This window comes from Odontesthes bonariensis, chromosome 19 (assembly GCF_027942865.1).
Source record: "Odontesthes bonariensis isolate fOdoBon6 chromosome 19, fOdoBon6.hap1, whole genome shotgun sequence".
NCBI lineage: Eukaryota > Metazoa > Chordata > Actinopteri > Atheriniformes > Atherinopsidae > Odontesthes > Odontesthes bonariensis.
In genome coordinates, this window is record NC_134524.1 from 22,085,911 (window position 1) to 22,101,476 (window position 15,566).

The 15,566-nt window shown below is 41.3% G+C and overlaps 2 protein-coding genes across 2 annotated transcripts in view; both read left to right on the plus strand.

Annotated features, from left to right (window-relative positions):
* Positions 1–15,566, plus strand: part of tnfsf10l (TNF superfamily member 10, like) — a 79,505-nt gene that overhangs the window by 35,799 nt on the left and 28,140 nt on the right. Inside the window, exon 2 of the mRNA XM_075451769.1 lies at positions 8–157. Coding sequence (XP_075307884.1) covers positions 8–157 — 150 coding nt within the window. The remainder of the gene's footprint in view (positions 1–7; positions 158–15,566) is intronic.
* Positions 1,316–15,566, plus strand: part of rps4x (ribosomal protein S4 X-linked) — a 346,107-nt gene continuing 331,856 nt past the window's right edge. The window contains exon 1 of the mRNA XM_075451770.1: positions 1,316–1,320. Coding sequence (XP_075307885.1) covers positions 1,319–1,320 — 2 coding nt within the window. The 5' untranslated portion in view covers positions 1,316–1,318. The remainder of the gene's footprint in view (positions 1,321–15,566) is intronic.

Here is a 15,566-nt window from a genome sequence, read left to right on the forward strand (position 1 = left end):
CCCACAGGTGCGTAGCCAAGGCGTGAAAGAGGAATTAAAGTGCCTGAGTATACTGAATGCTCTGGATCAGGAGAAGGACATCCCAGAACAGCTGGCCCAGCTCTTTGGAGAGCCTTGCATCAAACTGGCTGAAGGCATCAAGTCCTACATCTCAAAGGTCAGAAATAAAGACTAAATACTTTGCTGACATTCTGTATTATACGTGCCAGGTCTCATTTCAAATTTCCTTAATGTCTTGCAAATTTTGAAGGAGCTGTATCAGAGGGACTTAGGGAATATTTTTATGCAATTTTATCAAAATCTACAGCATTGCAGGGGTTTTGTAAATGGAACAGTGAGAAAAAGAGAATTGTTTCACCGAATAATGGGGCCAGTTGAAAAAGCTGTAATGTAATTGTATATTTACCATGGAATAACCCCGATTGGGTAAATTATTGCCAGGCTAAAGCCTCTTGTTCATTCTGAATGTGGAACTTTATAAATCCCACTATCTAACAAAGGTTTGTAAAATGTGAAAAAAATCATTTGTAATAGAATGAGAAAAAGCCTAACGTAATGTTCCTCAGTGTAAAATCTGGGGATTTCATCATTTTCAATTCACAATGTTTTTTGAAAGATGTGGAGAATTCTGAGAAATCTCTGCGTGCAGAACTGCCAGCAGGCAGCGCTGCATTAAAAACAGACATGACTCAGCTGCTTTCATGCATTTTCTGTCTTTCATCCAGCGGCTGAAGCTATCAGAAATTGTGACAGAAAATCAGCCCAGTAAGGCTGCGGCTACACGGAAACGTTTTTCACTGTAAACGATACTTTTTCTTATCGTTTCGCTGTCGCGGCCACACGGAGCCGGCGTTCCCACTACCCCAAAACGATAGTTTTTGAAAACGGGTTCCAGAGTGGGAAAGTTTGAAAACGGCCTCGTTTCGTTTCCATTGTTACAGCTAAAACGTTTTTGCGTCAGTCACACGTTGACGCTGGGAGCCAATTTTAACACTTCTCTATTGTCTCACAGCGTGGCGTGACACAGTGGCGTGTGTATTGTATCGTTTCATCGTTGTCGTCTGGACAGCAGCGCGTTTCCGTGTGGTCGCAAGAATTTTCGAACCCGTTTTCAAAAAAAACCTCGTTTCGTTTTCGTGTAGCCGTAGCCTAAGACTCAGGGTCATTGACTTAAAGCATTTCCAGCCTGTCGCTCTGCTCTAATAAAATCCTGACTTTAGAACTGTAGCATCATCTTATGAAATCATCATTCAGGTACCTTAAAGACCATGTCTGTGCAGTAAATTCGCCTATACTTACATGTGTGATGGTCTCCAACATTGAAATTTCACTTTTCTATCCTTTGCCTATTACAGACTCATGAGCGTTACAGAAAGTAAAGTCCTTAATGCAAAGGTTAAATGGGAAATGGACATTGGCTATGCTTTCGAGGACTCTGAATGGAAGCTGATTGTGATGGCTCTCAGTCTTTCTCCTATAATAGCCGGCACAAAATTTTACAGTTTAACCTTACACACAGGGTTTACCTGACACCTCAACGCCTTCACAAAATAAGTAGTAGCTATTCAGAATATTGTCCTAGATGTGAGACGGAAAAGGGAACTCTTCTACATATGTTCTGGACATGTAGTTGTCTGGAACAATACTGGAGGTCTATCTTAAACAATATTAAAGGAATTGTGGGGTTAGACATCCCAACCAACCCGAGGCTGACGCTACTGGAGGACGTCTCAGTTTTACCAATCAATGTGAGGGACAAAATCCGCTTTATCAGACTGGCTCTAATTGCAGCTGATAAATGTATAGCCATTCGCTGGAGAAGTGGGGAGCCCCCTTGTGTTTCCTTGTGGCTTAAAGAGCTCTCATGATACTTACCCTCAGAAAAGATTATGTTCAATCTCGGGAAAAAAACTTTGGTTTTTGATAAATGCTGGGGAAGCTTTGTGGCCTTTTTGCAAAACAGCACTTCTCTTCATTGTGATGGCCATGATTAGACCTAGCCACTCAAAGTCTTTCATTATGTACAGGCTACTGCATAACTTATCCTGCAAGTATATCTATGTCGTGTACCCCCTTTTTTTTCTTCTTTTCCTTCTTTTAACCTTAAATTTTATTTATTTATTATTTAGCTTGTGTATTTTTCTTGTTGTGACTATTATTGATGTGAATGCTGTTGTGTTGCAGTATTGTTTATACCGATTGTATGTGGGGGGGGGGAGTAAAATTTCAAATATCAATAAACATATTGTTAAAAAAAAAAACATACTTTGGTTAATAAGGTCCCATGCACGTACGCTGGGACATTGGAGAGGAGTCCAGATAGCCGGTCAAGGCCCTGTCACACTGTTGCGTATGAGAGAAGCATATGAGTTGCGAATGAAAAATATCACTCATACGCTGGTATACGCTGACATACACTTGGGGAACATTAGGCATAGGTTGTATACGTTTCAAGCACGCTGGCATATGTTGGCATACGCTGAGGCAGAAATAAATTTTTGAACATGCTCAAAACTTTTGTGCGTATGGTTAATACGCTAAGCATACGCTAGGCATACGCTGAATACGCTAGAGGTACGATATAGGTACGTTACAGATAGGTCGAGAACGCTGGACATAAATTGCCATATGTTGGCATGAAGGTGTACCGTACAGCTAGCGTATTTATAGCCCGTCTGGCGGAGATGGAGGCGGCAGGCAACCGACGATTCACGGGAGCGGTAAGGAGGAGGAGTTGGGGATCTTGATCGCTCAGAAGCATGTAACTCATCAACCGCAGGTGCATCAGGCATTTCAGCAGGTTTGGGTGAGAATGATTCTTGTGTTTTTTTGCCTTTTCCTCGGCCCAGGGCCCAGGCAAATGACGATTGCTTCTTGGGAGGCATGATCGAGATGAATGTCTCGAGAGATGTTGATAGCGCGTCGTCTACTGCAATAATGGAGCAATGTGGAAAGGCTGCTGATATAGGCGCGTTGAAACGTACGCTGGGCATGCGCAGTTCACATGCTACTCATACGCTAGTCATTCTTTATTTTCAAGGACTTTTCGTGCGTATGAAAATTATATTGTTAATTTTCACACGCAACTCATACGCTTCTCTCATACGCAACAGTGTGACAGGGCCATCAATTCGAGCTGTAACTCTGGCTTGGCGTGAATATACTGAATAATGTGCTGAGTAATTATTAGTGTACGTGGCATTAATAACTGTTGTGTCTGAGTGGTGTTAAAAGAGTTTATCTAACACAGCTGCGAACATGACTGTTCCCTGTTTTGAAGTGTGCACGTATTTGAATACATCTGAGACATCTGCGGGGACTAAAGGGCCGTGTATACTCTCACAGCAGTGTGTCGCAGTGAGCTTGTCGCAGACACGACGCAGTTATTTTTGATTTATGCCTTGAAGCGCTGTCTGCGCTATGTTAATCCCACGCCACAAAGCAAGAGGGACAATCACGAACAAGCTAGGATTGTGGGTGTTACGGTTACGGAGGTCATTCAACAACAGTGGCGACTGGACGAATGCGCACTTTGATTGAGATGCAGCTAATCGATCTAGAAATAGAAGAAATATTGCTACAACTGGAGCTGGCAGAGAGGCGAAAGAATCATCACGATTAGCATGGTTAGCGTCACCATTAGCCGGTTAGCAAACCGGAAATACGCATAGTGTAGAGTGGATGTAGAGTTGACCAATCAGAGGCCTCCTTTCTCTCCTCCATGTGGCGATGTCTGCGGCACTGTCTCACAGCCCTTTTACAGACAGCCGTTCCACTTATATCCTATTCACCCCATTATAAAAAATTTGGCTGCAGTTCATTTGATTTTGTCTGGGGGCGCTGGCGAGCGAGTGCAGAATGACCATTGGCCATAGGGCTGGCGCTAATAACTCAAAAAATGTCCCCGCTAACGGCTGAAACCTGAAAATATTACTGTGATTTCAGACAGAGGGATGTGGATTTATATCGAAAGTACAATAACCTGGGAGTTATATCTTTCTGTTTTCTTACAGGTCTGGCATTTGCGAGTCAGTCTCTGCTAGCATCTAGCTAACGGAATCTGAAGAACGCACGGCTGATTACGACCGGCTGCTTTACGGCACTTGTCCATTGTGCCAGAGTGCTAACCTGGTGCTGCTAACAACAACCAAAGCTAAACCAGAGGCTAGTCAGAGAGTATGTAAAAGGGCTGTGCTGAAATCTGTAACTATTTCAGCTAACACCTCTCTGCTAGCTCAGCGCTAGGACTGACCATGCCGTAAAGTGATGCCACATGCGTGACGTCACTCGGGATGCAATACTGACAATAAATGTGTATTTTAAACACATCTAGTCAGTCTAAAAAATCAAACCAAGTGCCGTTTGATAATTCATCCTGCCTTTAGGAAAATTAAAATGGAAAAATATAAAAAATGATTTCCAAAGCAATGGCTGCATCTAAGGTGGATTTCATAGTACCATCATAGAGTTCGGCGTGCTCTGCACTGCTTCGTTGGCGCCCCCTAGAGTGCAGTACCACCCGGAAAAAGTCGCCAGCTTTCCTTCTCCTGATAATAGAGACTCTCTGACTGTCTGCGGTGAGTTACAATTTTGGGGAGGTGCACCAGAGTGTCTGCGTAAGGGGGGGGGGGGGGGGGGGAACATGTCTGGGTTAACTGCGACACACACGCAGACGACCTGATTTCCGACCATAAATCAGCCTTAACGCAGACCTGGACCTCTGGGTGGGAGTTATTGCACAAATTTGTCATTGTAATGGAGAATCCATGAGCTATGAGGGAGTATCAGCCATAGAATAAATATATATGTTGGCAGCTTGCGTTGGATTAAATAAACGCAGATGGACAGTTTGAGAAGATGTCTTCCAAGGCTTTTGTCATCAAGTGACACCACGTCTGGCTAAAAATGCTTGATGGCAATACCCAAATGTACACTCCGTGCAGTAAATGGCTAGAATTACTGAGTGACAAGTTTCCCTGATAACAGTTTCCAGAAGATATTATTGAGATTAACTCAACATGATAGTTTCTGGGGACGGTTTGATGAGAATTTTTTTTGGCAGCTAATACTGTTCTCTGTTATTGAAAACAGCAAACGCATCGCTTTTAATTGTAGGTTCAGTGCAGCCTTTAAGTCTTCTTACTTTATGGCCTTTAATTTTTTTATCAGTTCAATCAGCCGAAAAAGCAATAAAATGTGAGATATCAAGATAGTGAGCATAAATCCTGTTATTGGTTACTAATCCAGGAAAGATTCAGAGCTGTTATGCAGGAGGAGTGGAAGAGCTCCATTGTTAATGTTGGAACACAGGGAGCTTTAACACCGTTTGACTCAGTCGGTCCCGGCTTCTCCATGTGTTTTTCGAAAGATGAACTTTTGAAATGCGTTTAATTTCATTTCATGCTGCGGGGTCTGTGGGGTATGCGGGGTCAGCGGGGTTAGCGTTACCTTCGTACGGCAGAATTAGCACATGTCAAGACAAAGACAGAACCTGCTTGATCTTTATCATTTCCTGAAAAACTCTCACAGACATCAGTGTTTCCCATACATTGAGGAAACTATGGCGGCCCGCCATAGTTTCCTTTTGGCCGCCATAGTTTCAGAATCCCAATCGTTTGAAACACAGCGATTTTTTTTTTATTTTTATTTTTATTTTATTTTTTTATTTTTTTTATTTATTTATTTATTTATTTTTTTTGAAACACAGCGATTTCCTCGAAAACCAACCAATATGACTATACAACCGGTGAATTAGTAATTAAACATGTCCTAAAGTGTGCAATGTCAGAGTTTTGAAGTTTAGTGGCAAAAAAGGTTTATGTGTTATTAGTCGCTGTCGGGGCGATTGACACACGTTATAGATTAGTGGGTGCGCGTGCATAAAGATCAGCTGTAATCATCGAGATTTCGTTGACAAACATATTTTTTTGACCTATTTATATTATGAGAAATAATGTGAAATTTGAGCAATGACGAGTACACTAGTATGTTGTCCGGTATGTTGCTTAAAAAAATAGTAAGCTCAATAGTTTCTGTTTAAAATAAGGTGTTTCATCCGTCCCGCATGTGTGGTTCAACCGTCCCGACTAGGCGGAGCGGGGTGAAGTTGGTTTTATATTCGACATTCGCCTATTTTCCGGCTTTATAATTGTAATAGCGTCACGAAAACCGCACCAATTAACCTCGGGATGGTATTAATATTTACAGAAAACTAAGACTAACATACCACAGGCTTTATCAACTCACCAAAGTAAGCCTGAAAGATCAGAGTAACCGCGCCGAATATACTTCTAAGTGAACTACGGCAGCCGGAGCGCTTAGGGACCGTCGCAAAAGTGCAACGCCTTTTTTTGTTCTCACTGGATATTCAACCAATGAACCCCAAACCACTTCGGATGGGTTTGTGAACTCACTATAAAGCTTTCACAGTCTTTTAGTTTCCAGAAAAATCATTTCAGGTAGAACATTTACTTAGTGTGCATAGTTAATTCCATTTTAGATTTTTATTTTGTAATAGCTCTCTTGTTTTTAAAGATATCAACACCAAACCACTTCTGATGTGTTCCTGAACTCATTGTGTACTTCCCACACCCTTTGTTATCAAGGAAAACCTTTTCAAGTTTCTCAAAAAGGCATACGTACTCACTGTATATGATCCATTTATATTTTTCATGAAGTTTAGTTTTAACCTGTAAATATTTTCTATTACAATTGTTATCATTGGGTTTTAATGACAAGATGAGGTTTCCTTATAAGCCCACAAGGGTTTCTGACATCTCCAGCACACATTCCTTTTTTTAAATTTGTTGTGTTTTATTGTGTATTTTTTTGTTATATTTGAATGAATGTGTGCAAATCAATCAAATAAAATAAAATCTGCAGTCGCACAAATTTACGCCGCACAAATTCACGCCGCGTGAATTTACCCCCCCCCCCCATAGTTTCCAAAAATTCTGTGGGAAACACTGGACATCTTACTGCAAATGCAAATGCCCTCTTAGCACGAGGTCACAGAAGACTTGGCGTGTTCTCTTGTCAAGTATTATCGTTGGTGTTTCATGCAGGTCCCGTAGTTCACACTGTAAACACCATTCATTCAATGCGTCGATACCCTTCAAACTCCACCATGCGCGCTGCCATCTGAAGTCGGTGAGGAATCTAAGCAACTCCTGATAAAGTTTCATTCTCTTTTTTGCCGCACTTCTCCCTCTCAGGTCCTGTGTAACACGCAAACTCTCAAATAGTTTTGTTTCATGCTCGTATCCATCTATAGCACCAACCATCTATAGCCATCTATAGCACCAACTATCTATAGCCATCTATAGCACCAACCATCTATAGCCATCTATAGCACCAACCATCTATAGCCATCTATAGCACCAACCATCTATAGCCATCTATAGCACCAACCATCTATAGCCATCTATAGCACCAACCATCTATAGCCATCTATAGCAATAGCACTAGGATTTCTTTATTTTGTTTCTTAATTTGGTTGTCGTCTATCTTGTATGATTTTTATGCTAATTTTTCATGTGATGGGCTGCTGGAGTCTAAATTTCACTGCGGGAACCTCTCAAAGGGATCAATTAAGTCGATCTGAATCTGAATCTGAGGCTGAAAAAGTCAGGTTTTTTAAAGAGCGCTGACAGTTCTGTCAAATCTTTCAGAGAACTTCCAGGTTTTTTAGGAGGTTGTGCTCTCTCTTAGCTTTAAAAAGACGATATTTTTAAAAGGGCGCCTTTAGTTCTTCGTGGGTTTAAAAGCTTACCATCTAAAGATAATGATCTGGTTTGCAAACGTCTTTCCTTAGTAACTGTAGTTTGAACTTTCCTTCATTTAAGTGCTTTGACCTGATCCTGGATTTCTTGGCTGTGCAAAATCAATCAATCAATCAATCAATCAATTATACTTTATTAATCCCCGAGGGGAAATTCCAGATTGTTGGACTGGCTGTCACACTGCGTTTACATCCACAGTTGAGTTGAATTATGGTTATGGCTTGACTAAACCAAAGTATGTCTGACTCTGCTGAGGGATACACCTCCTTTGATCTTGTTCAGTGCGTTTTTTTTATGGTCGACCTGTTACGTCACGGAAGTGACTGCAAACTGGTTTGAGTGATGAATGGGACTAAATTCTTTACACTTCTATACTTTTTTTTTTTATGTGCTCTGCACCTTTTTAGGCCAATTGAACATTGATTCCGACTTCGTGGAATTTGTTTTCCTAAAATTTGAACGTGTTGCTGTGCATTTTAGGAGTCATTTAGGTTGGACGAACGTAAAGATTTAGTTTTTTTCTTACATGAGCAGGGGGCAAATTGGGGGGGGGGGGTCCCATATGTTTTACTGTTCTGCTCTCTTTAAGTTTGACCACACAGACTGCTCTGTGACCTATGAGTTATTAGAAAAGACAAAAGGTATAATAACTCATTGCTCAGTACAAAGGTATCATTATCACCATACCATGTCAGACTTGTGCAATTGTCAGATTGAATGAAGCAATTTATTTTTGATTGATGATTAAGGGGGAAAAAAAACAAGACAACTGAGATGCTGGAGAGAAAGGCTGCCACAACAACTGAATTTAATCTGACGCTTTTCTAATCCGATTCTCAGTCCTATTGTCTTAAACAGTCTTAAACAGTTTTTCAGGTTTTTACCGTCCCACGTTTAGATTTACCCGATGGACTTTCCTACCCTTTTTTTGTGCTGCGTTACTCCATATTTGTTGTGACATGGTTTTGTTTCTTTTTCTGCTTTGAAAGCAGGTTTTCTCTCCTGCATCAGAAAAGCCCATCATGACGAGAAGTCTCTTTTTATATCGTTGACTAACTTTAGTGCGGCTCCTCCAATTACAAACTTTCTGATCATGTCCTCCAGTCTTCACCAGTATGCCCCTTCTCTGTAACTGTGGGAGCATCCAATAATCCTTTATGATGGAATCCGGCTCTACTCGTGAAGAAGCAGATGACCGGGAGCTTCTGATCCTGGATCAGCCAGTTGATCTTTGTTCATTACAGCAGGGTGCAGAAACAGGAACCCCTGATGAGATACTTAACTCCAAAAGGGCTCTTTATTTGTTCCTTCGGGGGGGAAAAATCTCATGTCGTTTAGGTCAAAAGCGTCCGCTGAATGTAATGTGTGCTTAAACAGTGCAGCCTCAAGCAAACTCCTCATCTGTTGCAGCTGAGTTTGGCTTTATAAACACCTGGTTTTACTTGGCAACGACTCCTGAGATGTGCTCAGACATGGGGTGATTTTACAGTCTTTGTTTTGTATGTAGACAGGAATTCATATGTTGTTTTCCACACAAAAACTCACTTTTTTTTTTTTATTTTTTTTTTTATGCCTTTTAATGGATAGGACAGTTAGGAAAGACAGGAAGCAGGGGGCAGAGAGAGGGGGAACAAAATGCAACACAGGGGCATCCGATGCGGAACTTGAACCGGGGCCTACAGCCTCTTGTACATGGGGCGCTTGCTCAACCCACTACGCCACGGACCACCCCCAAAAACTCACTGTTAACAGTTGCTCATGCATATATGATATGGGGTCCAAAGGTCTAAAACTGGCAGTCACATGGTTGGCTGGCTCATACACAGATATAAACATATATAAATAAACTCAAATGAGTCACGGTGCTGTTACGGATGTAGTCATTCAAAGTTTAAATAGATTGCAATTGATCCACATTAAGGTCTGACTCGCTTCAGTGCATATGATGAATCAGCACGAAAATGCGAACTACTAAAGGCTGGTTCAAGAGTTCCCAGCTGCTCTCACATGCGCGCACACGCCCACGCACTCATTCTTAAGCCCACCGAGTGGATCCAATGATATAAGTCATCTAGTTGTAGACACAGCCAGAAGGACTTTTCCCACTTAGTCTCAGTGTCTGGACTCTTAGCTGTATATCATCAGCTCACTCATTTCCTACCGCCTCTTCACACACACACACACACACACACACAAGCAACTCTTTTCTTCTCTTTTCTTTCAGTTAACAGTGGCATGAATAAGTTTGCGCATCGGTTATCGATAATTCTGCTAGAGTGAGTAGCTGACGGAAAGGGGACCGAATTTCCTTACGTTCATCACGTTTTAACTCTGAAACATTGTGTTTTTTTAACGAGTTTCAGATTTGGAGTTCTTTGCAGCTTCAAAATAACGACAAAGTAAAAAGCAGCACAAGTTTTTCAGTTTTTCCGTACTGTAGCGAATTTGTAAATGCTGTTTGAAGCCAGGAGTGTGTTAGTTCCTGAACAGAGGATTTTCACTTGTGTTATAATTCTGTTAGACTCTTAACTACTGTCAATTTGTGGACGCATTTTGAAGATGGGAGCAACTTGGTGCACGTGGAAGGCAGAATGGAAACAACTTTACAAATTGCGTCTGACCTGGCAAAGACTGAAACTGATGTGACTCACCAGGTGTTTACTGTCCTGGTGGGCACACAGCAAACTCACGGGATATCATATCCCACATAGAGTTGAAAGTAAATCCTGAATAAGAGCTCTCTTCATTTTCCTAATTTACCGGAATTGTTAGGTTAGGTTAGCCCAACTACTTCCTCTACTGAATTACAGCCTATGAGTTCAAACCAGTCTGTGGGAACCGGTCTGATTCACATTTCCTTTTTTTAGTGGCTTTTCAAAATATCCCTTCGTGTTTGCTTCGCTGTGGACACCTTACAACCTTACATCAACAAGCTAATTAAAATCTCACACCATCGTAATATTTAGGTATTCGCGAATTGTGGCCCTTTCCTGTTTTTCCTTCAAAATTGTACGAAACAAAATATTTAGAATGTTGAAAGCGTGTAGTTTTTTCTTATCTTTCCTTTTACCGATAAGTAAATTTTTTTCCCCCACTCAGCTATGTTACATTATATTTATCATATCATATATTTTCTACATACATTTTAACCGAGGATGCCAAAACCTTTGCATGTCAGTCACTGGGGTTACATGGCACTGAAAGGATCGGATTATTGGTTAAATTACAATAAGATTGAGTTATTAAGACCCCGAGATAACTCGGTTGAAAGTCAAATTAAACGTGCTTGTGGACGGTGAAGCACGTGGTGAATTAGACTTTGCGTTCTGCGCATGCTCGACATATTTTCCCCAGGAAGAGACGATATTACTGTTGTAGTCGCCGTTGGAAAGAAACAAACAACGCGATGGAGAATGCGCCGTTGTGCATCGCGTTTGTGCAATAAGCAGCTCACCACAAACAAAATGTAGAGGGATGCAGCTTTATCTTGCTCTTCATTCGCCATTTTCTCGAATGGCTGAGTTTGTTGTTGTTGGTGGTGAAGCGGTCAACCGGAAGTGGATCTATTAGCAATAGTTGAAATGGGTACAGCGCCACCTATAGTATCGGAGTATGACATGCTTTGTGCCTCTGATTTGATTCATTCACCGCCATATATCCAAGGATAATTAACCTTGCTCAAATAAGGAGCAATCAGTCTTATTGTAATTTAGCCAATATTCCGATCCTTCCAGTGCCATGTAACCCCACTGACTGTCTCTCTCCCAACCTGATCCCCCATTCCGTTGTTTTTTTTAAATAAATTTTTCTTTTTTTTTTTTTTTTTTTTTTTTACTTTTCACACTTTCTTCACCTCTTCACCCTCCCGCCTCTGTGCTCCATTTGTATGATACAATCGGAGTGTGCTGCTCCGTGCCCCTGTGGTCCTCAGTGGACGGGAACAGGAATGTCTAGTTTTCCTCTCATGCAAATGGCGAGCACATAAAAAAAAAGCAGGCACTCGCTGTTGAGAAACCACCAAACACGTTTACATCCAATTACTTTCTTGTAAACATTCACAAATTCAGATGTAGACACATGTATTAGCTACTCCAAATCCCCCAAATTTTCCTGTTCAGCATTTTGTGTTTTACCTTCTTGTCATGTGAGAAAAGGAAGTGGAAAAAGTTTTTTGTCCCATTGTTCCTGTTTTAAGATAAAGCAACACTGTTCTCTTTGACACCAGATCAAGGCTTTAAAACTGAAATTGTTGACTCAAAATGCCAAGACGGTGGTTAGGTGGAACTGGCAGACCGAATAGGCGCCGTCCCCCTTCCTTATAAAATGCTTCAGTGAAAGGACTAAAGATCCAGTATATCCAGTAGGTTTTCTGACATTTAACTGAAGCTGGGCAGCAAACCCACAGTTTCACAATGTTGATTATCATATGTGGTAATCAAGCTTTGTTAAATGACCATTTAGGAAACAGAGTTTATGCCCAGAGTTTATTTTTTGTTCCATGTCCATTTCGATATATCTCACACTATGTGGAGCAATGCGGTCTGAAGCTTTTTGTCGAGCACAAGTCTTGTGGTCAGCCACTAGCGCTGCTAAATGTTTTGAAATCAGTGCAGAACAGCAGTAGATCAGAGGTCTGGGAGGGAGCTCATGATGTGTGTGGTACAGGGAAAAGGTCTTAAGTACTTGAAAAACAGACCAAGAGTCTAGGGGGACCTATAGCCCTCTGTGTCTTTATCCAAGCCGGGAACTGATTTAGCCACGGACAAGCTAATGCATGAGGGATGGTGGGAGCTCTTTTTTATTATTCCTCAAGGTAGTTTTTTTTTCTTTTTTGCTTAAACAGCAAAGTATTGATTTAATGAGTCATACAGGTCACATGTTATGGTTGACTGGATTTGACAGCTGACGGGATGGTTACGTAACATTCCTCTGCTGGTTTGCATCATTGGAGAGAGTAATGCTTGGTTTCTGCTTCTTTGTAACCTCGGCTGAAGTCTCTATGTCATTCGAACAAAGGGACCTACAGCAACGTGAACATTTGCCCTTATGTAATGGGATCGAACAGCACAGAAAAGGTTGAGGACGTAATAGGAGGTGGGATTTCTACACAGGCATTTTTACATTTTTATTTTACATATTCGAGAAAAGCAAATTGTTGTGCAAATACAGAATGTGAAGTGGGCCAATCACAAGTTACGGTACTTCCTAAAATAGAGGGGGAAAGACGTTTTTTGGGGTTTTTTTCACCTTAACTATCAAAATCTGGAGGGGTGCATAGAAACACTTGTGCCTGATTTCCATATACCTGTGTGTTCATATGCAAGTCAACTGGAAATGTATTCATTCCCATGAGGAGCTCCATAATGAGGACATGTCTATGGAAAAAAAAACACTTTCATTGCATTGCATGGAAAGCGCGTGGAAAGAGCAAAGTAGCGAACAAGCTAACAAACTATTAGCTTGGCAAGCTGTGACTACACTTAAAGGAGAATTCCGGCTATTTTACAAACATATCCCATCTGTTGGAGACCCAGCAAAGTTGGCCAAAGGGAAAAACGCGAGACATTTTCATGCCCGCTGCGCAAAGTTGTCCGATTGCGCTGATTTCCATGAAAGCGGGCTCTATCGGGCAAGCTTTTAACCTTTCCTGAGGCTCTTAACGTGTATCAAAATACTTTTTACAGAATTGGCCGTGGTGTCAGTAGCAATACAATTCAACCCAGGGGCTAACCATACCATTAGCTAGCACAGACATTGTACATTTTGAGATTTCAAAAACAGCGCACTTACCTTGCTCAGCTTCCGTGTTCCACAGGCGTGCGCACAAATTAATCGATCGCCAGAGTCATACACTATAGTATTCCAAAATTGTCTTTTTGTCCACCAAAAACGACCATCGGGAACTGAACTACACATTGCGATGTTTGTTATTGTTTCCTATCAAACAACTGACTCGTTTCAACACCCATATTCACCGTGATGTCATGACGTGTCACATGACTGCTTGAAAGAGCGCACCTTTGCCCCTTATTCAGCTGCAGGAGATGAGAACCCTCGGGATTTTATTGGAAGCAATTTCGAGATGGATAGTTCGTCAGATTCTGATGTTGGAATGGAAGAGTTTGACGAGTTTGATGGTCGGGGTTATCTTTTTGAACCAGAATATACAGATGAAGAGTTGTTGGCACAAGATGCAGCGAGGATGGCTCAAAACGATGATCCAGAAACGGGAGCTGCTGCTAGTTCACGCATTGGGGAGACATGGTGGTGCAGATGTGGACATTGTATTGCACTGACCACAGAGGAAGACAGTACTTTGGAATACTATAGTGTATGACTCTGGCGATCGATTAATTTGTGCGCACGCCTGTGGAACACGGAAGCTGAGAAAGGTAAGTGCGCTGTTTTTGAAATCTCAAAATGTACAATGTCTGTGCTAGCTAATGGTATGGTTAGCCCCTGGGTTGAATTGTATTGCTACTGACACCACGGCCAATTCGGTAAAAAGTATTTTGATACACGTTAAGAGCCTTAGGAAAGGTTAAAAGCTTGCCGGATAGAGCCCGCTTTCATGGAAATCAGCGCAATTGGAAAACTTTGCGCAGCGGGCATGAAAATTTCTCGCGTTTTTCCCTTTGGCCAACTTTCCTGGGTCTCCAACAGATGGGATATAATAAACTTTATTTCACAGACTCAAGGTCCAGATACGAATATACAATACATTAAAAAGACATTAAAAGACATACAACCCCCCCGCCCCCACCCCACACACAGAGACAATCATTTAATTAAAAATCAGATTGGGGATAGGCCCACATACAATTGGCTTTTCCAGTATTTCCAGATGTCAGAATTGAATTGGGTGTCACTTTCCTTTATATTAGACAGACAACTTATGATTCTATTTCTTGATATATTTAATCTACACATAAATTTATACATAATGCTCCTCATTAGAGCCTGAAATGTGGGCACATTTGCAGTGACAAAGAGAGCACTTGCACTTTCCCACCTTGGAGCCTTAAGCAAAATTCTAAGTGCATCATGTTAAGCCACCTTGATCTTATTCATCTTAGTTCTGCTGTAACTACACCAAAGATGAGCTGTATATAGTGGAGTACAGTAAAGATATTTTGACCTCCTTCTTACACATATAAAATTTTCGTGCCAGCATATTCGCTTGAGCATACAGCTTGCAACACTGACGCTGAATATCATCATCATCACATAAGTCATTCCTAAGAATATGACCCAAGTATTTTGCCTTAGTTACAGTTGTCAGCTCACTGTCATTTAGATAAAAGGAAGGGAAGTGTAGTTTTTTATCCTCCTTAGTCCTGACAATCATTACAACACTCTTTTTTAAGTTGTATTTGATGTCATACTCTACACCATACTCTGAGCAGGCTCTAAGCAGTCGCTGTAGACCAGCACTATAGGGAGACAGGACAACTAAGTCATCAGCATACAATAGATGATTAACAATTTCATCCCCAACCATACATCCAGTCTTGCATTCTTTTAATTTCTTGGATAGATCATCCATATAGAGATTAAAAAGAAAAGGGGAGAGAATTCCACCTTGCCTGACACCATTGGTAACCAAAAACTGGCTAGAAGATGCTCCGCCCCATCTGACCTGCATGGTTTGGTGGGAATACCAATACTGTAGAATACGTTTCAAGTATAAAGGAACCCCTCGTTCATATAATTTTAAAAACAATTTTCCATGATTGACTCGGTCAAATGCCTAGGGCATCTAAAAAACACATAAATATTGTGGAG